Source organism: Macrotis lagotis, chromosome 1, assembly GCF_037893015.1.
Source record: "Macrotis lagotis isolate mMagLag1 chromosome 1, bilby.v1.9.chrom.fasta, whole genome shotgun sequence".
NCBI lineage: Eukaryota > Metazoa > Chordata > Mammalia > Peramelemorphia > Peramelidae > Macrotis > Macrotis lagotis.
In genome coordinates this window covers 443,287,797-443,296,755 of record NC_133658.1, presented here as the reverse complement: position 1 = coordinate 443,296,755, position 8,959 = coordinate 443,287,797, and the positions used below count along the sequence as shown (strand labels likewise).

The 8,959-nt window shown below is 35.1% G+C and overlaps 1 protein-coding gene across 2 annotated transcripts in view; it reads left to right on the top strand.

Annotated features, from left to right (window-relative positions):
* The first annotated feature begins 491 nt into the window (after positions 1 to 491).
* TMX1 (thioredoxin related transmembrane protein 1) overlaps positions 492 to 8,959 on the top strand; it is a 59,038-nt gene continuing 50,570 nt past the window's right edge. Inside the window, exon 1 of one of the 2 annotated variants that reach the window (XM_074213355.1) lies at positions 492 to 734. In XM_074213355.1, the coding sequence (XP_074069456.1) occupies positions 583 to 734 (152 nt within the window). In that variant the 5' untranslated portion in view covers positions 492 to 582. The remainder of the gene's footprint in view (positions 735 to 8,959) is intronic. The other variant, XM_074213354.1, reaches the window with a different exon arrangement.

Genomic DNA, 8,959 nt, shown 5'->3' with positions numbered 1-8,959 from the left:
TGTAATAATATGTATATGTATATAATACATATATAATATGTATATAATATATATAATACATTATGTATAATACATTATGTATTATACATTATATTATATATTATATATTATACATTATACATTATATATTATATATTATATATATTATATGTCCCTAATGTGGCGTTTCAAATTTTCGAGTTTTTATTTGCTTCGTTTTACCTTTCAGGATCTCTGGTGGGTGCAGGGGAGATTGAGTTTAAACACTTGAGAAGGAGCTGAAATTTTTTGCCTGTTAGAGTAATGAACTACAAATAAGTTTTTTCTCAAAGCTTGGTCCCTATAATTTTTCTTTTTTCGCTCTTCCTATTAAATTTACAAAATGCCAATGAGCTGCCGCAAAGAAGCGAGACCCGTTCTGCTAACTACAGGAAACAAACTAAACGCCTCTCAGAGAGAAAGCATCACGCAGGCGCCACACTTGCGCATGCCTATAAGGTTCGCTACTGGTTCAGTCATGCGCAGTGAACAGTGGGCCTTAGGGGCGGAGGTGAAGTAGACCCCTGTAACTGTTGCTCCAGGTGGCGTTCACAGTAAGCAAAAATGGCGCGGTCCAGGAGTTATTTGCTAACCTTAATAGTATTGCTGTTATTGTTGTATGGAACGCCGGGAGTCCGAGGATTGTGGAGGCATGTGAGGACCATAACGGACAAGAACTGGAAGGAGGTGCTGGAAGGGGAATGGATGATTGAATTGTGAGTGTGACAGTGTAATGCCTAGGATCCTTTGGGCAAGTCTTTATCCTCACTGTCTGTGACCCCCTCCCCCTCCCCACCTCACCCCTCAGGGCCGCCTGGGCTCAGAGGTTATTCTCTGACTCTTTGCCTTCCCTTCAAGTTATTCCCACCCCACATTCTCCAACTTTGACTTATTTCGATTTGGGGAAGCTGGTCTCCCCCCCCCCCCACACACTTTCTCACTAACTGGAATGAGGAGTAATCTTGCATTCCTCTAGAACCACGTTCTCACGCTTCTCTTTTCTCCCTCCCTGCCCCAATTTTTTTAGTTTTTTTTCTAGTTCTGTACTATTTTTCTTAATAACACATTTTGATATCATGGGTTTTGATGAAGTTTTTTTTATTTCCTCACACATAATACTATAAAGTACTTTTCTGAGATATTTAACAAAGGATGATCCTGAGGCACAGAGTTCTACTCTGATATAGAAGTTCCCTCCCTTGCACTTTTTCTTCCGTTGAACCTATTTTTGATAATGAATAAAAAGACTGTTGGTTGACAGTGTAGACCTAGGTGTTTTGGGCATATTTTTATTTATGTGGTATTTGCAGGTGTAATGAATGGGTAAATTCCCCCTACAGTACAAAGAATCCAAGCTTAGCCAAGTGCCTAAATAGATATTTAATAAAGATAAGAATCTTTTTTTCCTCCATATTAGTAACTGCATGGAGGAATAGATTGAAAGAGTCCTTAGAGATAGATAGTCCATTTTACAGTTAAGAAACATATTTCCTTAAGATACTTTTCTATGAGAATACAGAGAAATGTACCAAGCTGTGTTTTGGGGGGGCTTTAGTAGTATTAGAAGGTCAACTTGAATACAATATTTTTGTAAACTCTTAAAGGGCATAAGGACCCCTTCTAAAAAATCCTCTATGTTGTTTCTGGAAACAGGCTTGAGCTACAAGCCTCTTTAGAGATTATCAAGCAAGTGTCTTATTTTAGGTAAGAGGAAACTGAGGCTCACAAGTTAGGAGATTTGACCAAGTGATAGATTTTTTTTAAAAAAAAGTTTATTCCAAGTTTTTTTTTTTGAAACCTGTGGTTTCAAAAGGTTTCCCCCCCAATGATGTAGAACCATTTAAGAAAGCTTTAGATTTGATGAAATTAACTTTGTCCAACTCTTTGTAATCCCGTACATGCCAGTGTTCTTGGTGTTTTCTTGTCAAAGATACTGGGGTGGTCTGCCATTGGATTAAGGCAAACAGAGTTTAAGTAATTTGCCTAGCTAGTAAGTATATGGGGTAAAATTTGAACTAAATTCTTGACTCCAGACTTACTGCTCTATTTTCTGACCCACATAGCTGCCTCCATACCTGAAAGGAACTCCATTATATCATGCTTCAAAGTTGGTAATCCGGCTTCTGCTTGCAGACCTCACTGACGGGGAACTCACTACAGTTTTGGACGGTTCTATTTTACTTTTCCATTTTTATTGCTCTCTGTTGTTTTTTCTATCACGTTCATTTCCAAATATACCCTTTTTTTTGTCACCCCCCCAGCAATTGTACCAAAAAAAACCCCCTACAACAAAATGGTAAAAAAAATGCAAAACAGCTCAACAAATCTTACCAATTCATCAACTAAGTCTGCAAGTATATGCATTGTGTCATCTTTCATAGTCCGGTTTTGGGTCCACACTTGTTTTGTTTTTCTTTCATTTATATTGTTATCATCATTGCATATGTTGTTTTCCTGAACAGTTTTAATTGTTTGGAAGATTTTTTCCTAATATTTAGTCTAAATTTGCCTCCTTTTGTATCATCATTGCCTCTGGTTCTGCCTTCTGGAGCCACAAAAAACAAGTCTCCTTCCTCTTTTGACAGTACTTCATGTCATTTCCCTTGGTCTTTTTTCTCTAGGCTAAACATCCCCATTTCCTTCAACTTAATCCTTATATAACATGAACTCCAGGCCCTTCAGCATCTTGGTTGCTCTTTTCTGACTTTTCCAATTTATCAGTATCTTTCCTAAAGTTGTGGTGTCAAGAGCTAAACCTAATTTGTTTGCTTTATGTTATACAGTGTATGTTATGCAGTCATAGCCTTATCTAAAATAATTGTATTGAGGGGCAGCTAGATAGCACAATGGATAGAACACTGGCCCTGGCGTCAGGAGTACCTGAGTTCAAATCCAGCCTCAGACACTTAATAATTATCTAGCTGTGTGGCCTTGGGCAAGCCACTTAACCCCATTTGCCTTGCAAAAACCTTAAAAGAAATAATAGTATTGACAGGAAAAAACAACATAAAATAAATGTGTATGATTTGGAGTCATGGAATCTGGATTTTGAATCCTAACTCAGCTAGTTGATACCTCTGTGACCCTGGGCAATTCACTTAACATCTCAGCATCTCAGTTTTCTTGTTTGTAAAGTGAGGCAGTTGACCTTTTTATTTTAAGTCTCTGATTCAGCTATCCCATGTATAGATTATAATAGAAGCACAGAGGCTATATATTTGTATATGTTGAAATGTACACATATCTGTGAATAAAGATATACATTCACATACATGTACACATTTGTGTGTATATAATTGGAAGGGATCCTCAGAAGTTATCTAGGCTAAGCCATACATGAATAAGAACCCATTCTTTGTAACAAGTTATCCAACTTTTTGTTTGAAGACCCCTTGTACCCTTATTACCAGTTTAACCTTAGCATTCTGCAGCTATTCATGGTAAGTGTCTCCTTATGCCAAGCAAACCAAATCAAATTCCTGTTCCATAGAACGTTTCATAGACTAAAATCACGTGATCCCTTATTTTTTTTGTCTTCTGGTTAAAAATCCTCCGTTTATTTCAAACAGTTCTTTTACCATCTAGTCATTCCACAGTAGATGAAAATTATCTCTTTTTTTAAGTTAATTTTTTAATTTGTTTTCCAATTATATACAATATTAGTTTTTTTGTAAGGTTGTTTATAAAGTTTTGAATTTTACAGTCCCCCCTTCCCTTCCCCACCCCCCACAGAAGGCAGTCTGATAATCTTTACATCATTTCCATGCTGTACATTGATTGAAATTGAATGTGTTGAGAGAGAAATCATATCCTTGAGGAGAAAAATACAATATTAGAGATGGCAAATTTATGTAGTACATAAGACACTTTTAAAAAAAAATTGGTCTTTGTTTAAACTCCACAATTCTTTCTCTGAAGATGGTATTCTCTCAGGTACTCTAAAATTGTTCCTGATTATTGCATTGATGAAATGAGTCAGTCAACTGATCATCACCCCCATGTTGCTGTTAGAGTAGATGAAAATTCTCTGTAATATAAATATGGCACTTAGCACTAAATCTTTATATGTACTCAGACTAGGGAAGAGACTATATAGCTTTCTAATCTTAGATTCAAAGTATACCTCTCAAAGACCCTACAGTTCTGCATGAACAGGTATATACATACACATACACAAACACTCCCTGTCTCTTTAGAATGTTAGCTTTTTTTTTCCCAAGGCGACGGGGTTAAGTGGCTTGCCCAAGGCCACACAGCTACATAATTATTAAGTGTCTGAGGCTGGATTTGAACTCAGGGTTTCCTGACTCCAAGGCTGGTGCTCTTTCCACTGAACCACCTAGCCACCCATATAATGTTAGCTTTCTTGAGGACAGGAGCTGATTTTATTTTTTTTGTGGTTTTTTTTTCTGTACAATGCCTAGCACATAAGTACTTAATAAATGCTTGTTGATTGCTAATAATCTGATCAGGCAGTGGTGTTAAGTGAAAAGCTTTAAATTTTAATTCAGAGTTTGCGCAATTATAGATTACTGCAAAAAGTTCCCAGTTCTTTGGAGAAACAGCTAGATAGTGAATTTCTTTTTTTTAAATGTAAGTAATTTTTATTGTAAATTTAACAAACAACAAATATAAATAAAATAAGCAATAAAACCACAATTAGATCTGTTTACATTTTAAAAAGAAAATAATATAAATTTTAACAAAATAATATAAGTTTATTTTTTGTCTTCTGATTTCTTTTCTCTTCAAGTTTCATTGTTGTTTTTAAATAATCATAATCATTGTTTATGCCCCTCTCCTGATTCCATTTCTTCAGTTTTTATTAATAGTGATGAATATCTATCTGCTGTTGAAGTGTCATCTTAAGAAAAAAAAAGATTTTCATTCCTATCCTGTCTTTTTATCCTTTTTCTTATACCTTAGCCCTTTCCTACAACTATTTAATGAATGTGGAAAGGGAGCTATTAGCAGTTGAGACCTTCATGCTTATTTGGCCAAATAGTCTAGATTTTGCTATGTTTGTCATTTTAATTTATTTATTTTCATATTATTACATTAGTCTTGTAAAAGTAAACATAATTTCCCTTCCTCCCACAAAGATAGAGAAACCCCAAGAAGAATAAAGTGAGAGAAAAAGGAAAAAAATGTACTTATGTCAATGTTCAGATACCAATAACAGCTAGATGGCACAGTGGATAGAGTACCAGTCCTGGAGTGAGTAATAATTTCATAGCTGTGTAACCTTGGGCAAGTCACTTAACTCCATTGCCTTAAATAAATAAAATTTTAAAAAAATAAGTCCATCAGAGAAGTTACTTCAATATTTTTTTCCCACAGTTGCTATTGCTCAACTGTATTTCTTCCATTCTATTCCTCCCCACTCCCATTTATTCTGTTCTCTCTTCTTTCCCTTTTTGTCTCCTCAAAAGTCTGTTGAGGGGTAGCTAGTTTGGCTCAGTGGATACCGCAAAATATTCTTAAAAGCTTTTATTTATAGAACTTTTTTTAAAGGTAATTAAACTTATTATCTAACAAGTATACTAACTCTTATGTATTCAGACTTGTCTTATACTTTTCAGAGAAGTCACATCTTGGGAGGCTACGTTCTCGTTCCATCAAGACTGACATTAGTCCTAATGTTTTGGATTTTTTCCTTTAAAATTGTTTTACATATTTGAGCTTGCATATATTGTTCCTCTCTGTGCTCAAGTATGGAACTGAAACTAGGGTCATGGTTGATTAAGAACTAGGTCTGATTCCTTCCTGTTGATAAATTCCAGTAGTTTCTACTATATAAATTCCAGTAGTTTCTACTATGTCTAGGATAAACTAGCTTTTAACTTTTTTTCTCTGTCTTTCCAGCTTCTTACCTAATGCATTTTCCTGTCTCCTCAACACAGTTCTGTCTTTTGTTTCTATTTCTTTTTTTTTTTTAAAGATTTTATTTTTTTCCCCTGATCTTCCCTCCCTCCACCCCCACAGAAGGCAATTTGTCAGTGTTTACATTGTTTCTATGGTATATACATTGATCCAAATTGAATGTGATGAGAGAGAAATATCCTTAAGGAAGAAACATAAAGTATAAGAGATAGCAAGATCAGACAATAAGATATCAGTTTTTTTTTCTAAATTAAAAGTAATAGTCCTTGGTCTTTGTTCAAACTCCACAGTTCTTTCTCTGGATACAGAAGGTATTCTCCATTGCAGACAGCCCCAAACTGTCCCTGACTGTTGCACTGATGGAATGAGCAAATCCATTAAGGTTGATCATCACTCCCATGTTGCTGTAGGGGGTACAGTGTTCTTCTGGTTCTGCTCATCTCACTCAGCATCAGTTCATGCAGATCCCTCCAGGCTTCCCTGAATTCCCATCCCTCCTGATTTCTAATAGAACAATAGTGTTCCATGACAAACATATACCACAGTTTGCTAAGCCATTCCCCAATTGAAGGACATTTACTTGATTTCCAATTCTTTGCCACCACAAACAGGGCTGCTATGAATATTTTTGTACAAGAGATGTTTTTACCCTTTTTCATCATCTCTTCAGGGTATAGACCCAGTAGTGGTATTGCTGGATCAAAGGCTATGCACATTTTTGTTGCTATTTCTTTTTTTTAAAAAGTAATTATGAATTTTTTTCCACATACATAGACAAATTTCCTGAAAAAAAAAACCAGATACTTTAGGGTTAAAAGCTGTAAGTACAAAACTTTAGTGCATTCTTATGCATAGTTGCTAAGCATTTTATATTTAATGCCCTCCCTGTTTAAAAAAAAGCACCAAAAAAACCCTAAAGGTCTTATCTCTAAATTTTTATATCCTGTTTACAAATTATATAACAATCTGACTGAAGAAATATAGGCTACTCTGTCCAAACCTATACTATTGTAAAATATAAGATCATAATTATAAATATATATTTAAATATATATTATATATGTATATATTTAAAATATAGGAAAGATTTAAAAATCCTTTCCAGGGAGTGATTGGCAAGGATGCTGTCTAAGGACTTCTGAGATACACCTTCCAAAGTGATCCAAGGAACAGAAGTCATGCCAGAATCTGTGTGTCTTAACAGCCTTCAAAGATTCTACTTTAGTAACTTTGTTATAAAACTAAATGCATTGAGGTGACTGCTTCCTAATTTACAAAAACCACATGATCAGTAAGCATTTTGACAGTAGATATTTTTCCAAAATATGGAAAATAGAAATGCAGCACTTTATTTTTAAAAGCCAATGGGGCAGCTAGGTGGCGCAGTGGATAGAGCACCAGCCCTGGAGTCAGGAGTACCTTGAGTTCAAATATGGCCTCAGACACTTAATAATTACCTAGCTGTGTGGTCTTGGGCAAGCCACTTAACCCCATTGCCTAGCAAAAACTTAAAAAAAAAAAAAAAAGCCAACATAAGAGATTTAAAAGCCATTACAAGAGCCAATACTAAACTTTGTTTAAAAAATGTTTTTAAAGTTTTATTTGGACAAATTTTTCCAGAGCCTACCCAGGATTGTCCTCAGAAGCTAATGTAGTTAGTGGTTTGTATAATTCATACTTTTTGTAAATGCCATTTTATTTTCTTTTTTCATTTACTTACAAAGATAGTTTTCAACATTCATCTTTTTGTAAACTTTTGGCTATTACATTTTTCTGTCTACCTCCTTTCCCTCCCTCCCCCCCCTATGACTGCAATCTAATATAGATTATATATGAACAGTCATGTTTTAACATTTTTCTAAATTAGTCATGTAAAAAAAAGAATCTGAAATAAAGGGAAAAAATCTTGAGAAAAAAACAAAGTAAGTTTTGAAAAGTGAAAACTGTATACTTTGGTTGGCATTCAGACTCTAGATTTGTCTCTGCACGTGAATGGCATTTTCAATAACAGGTCTCAGTATTGTCCTTGATCACTGAACTGCTCAGAGGAGTGAAGTTGATCATCTCACAATATTGCTGTTAATGTGTACACTGTTCTCCTGGTTCTGCTCACTTCACTCAGCATCAGTTTGTGCAAATCTTTCCATGCTTTTTTGAAGTCAGCCCACTATGATTTTTTTTACAGTGCAGTCTAACTCCATCACATTCATATACCATGACTTATTCAAACTTCCTCTCATTTTCCAATTCCTTGCCACTATATAAAGGGCTCCTAGAAATATTTTTGTACATTTTTATGATCTTTTTGGAATACAGACCTAGTTTTACTTCATATTTGAATACCAGGTGCTAGTGCTCTATGCCACACTGTGCCACATAGCTGCCCCAAGTACCTCATACTTAGAATAACTTTCTCTTCACCTAGGCTATTTACTTCACCTAGGCTATCACTTTTTCCAAGGTGCGTCCACAGCACTACATTATACTTTTCTTACTTCCATCTCCTCCCAAATCTTAGCAGGCATGGGATAGAGTTAGGAGAATATCCAGAGAACTAGATAGCCAAACTTTTTGAATTATTCAAAAAGCATACTTTCTAATTTGAGTTACTCAGCTAATTTTAAGACCTAAAGTGATAACTAGCCTGGTGTCTCCTATAATCTAATTGAACTTCATCAATTGACAGTTCCCAGTGCTCTAACATTTCCTATAAATGATACATGAGATTTCTTGAAGCAGGGGATACTGTAATCCTCTATCCATCTATTCTCTGTGGAGACTTTTTGTTTTTTGTAAGACAGTTTGATTTTTTCCATTATTTTATTTTATTTTTCCAATTACTTGTTATGAAAATTTTTCTACATTCAGCCACATGCATATGCATATTTTTAGATTACATAATTTTCTTGTTTTCTTTTTTTGTTTGTGTTTGGAAGGCAGTGGGGTTAAGTGACTTGATCACACAGCTAGGTAATTATTAAGAGTCTGAGACCAGATTTGAACTCAGACTCTGGGATTTATGCTCTAACCACTGTGCCACCTAGCTGCCCTGTAAGTT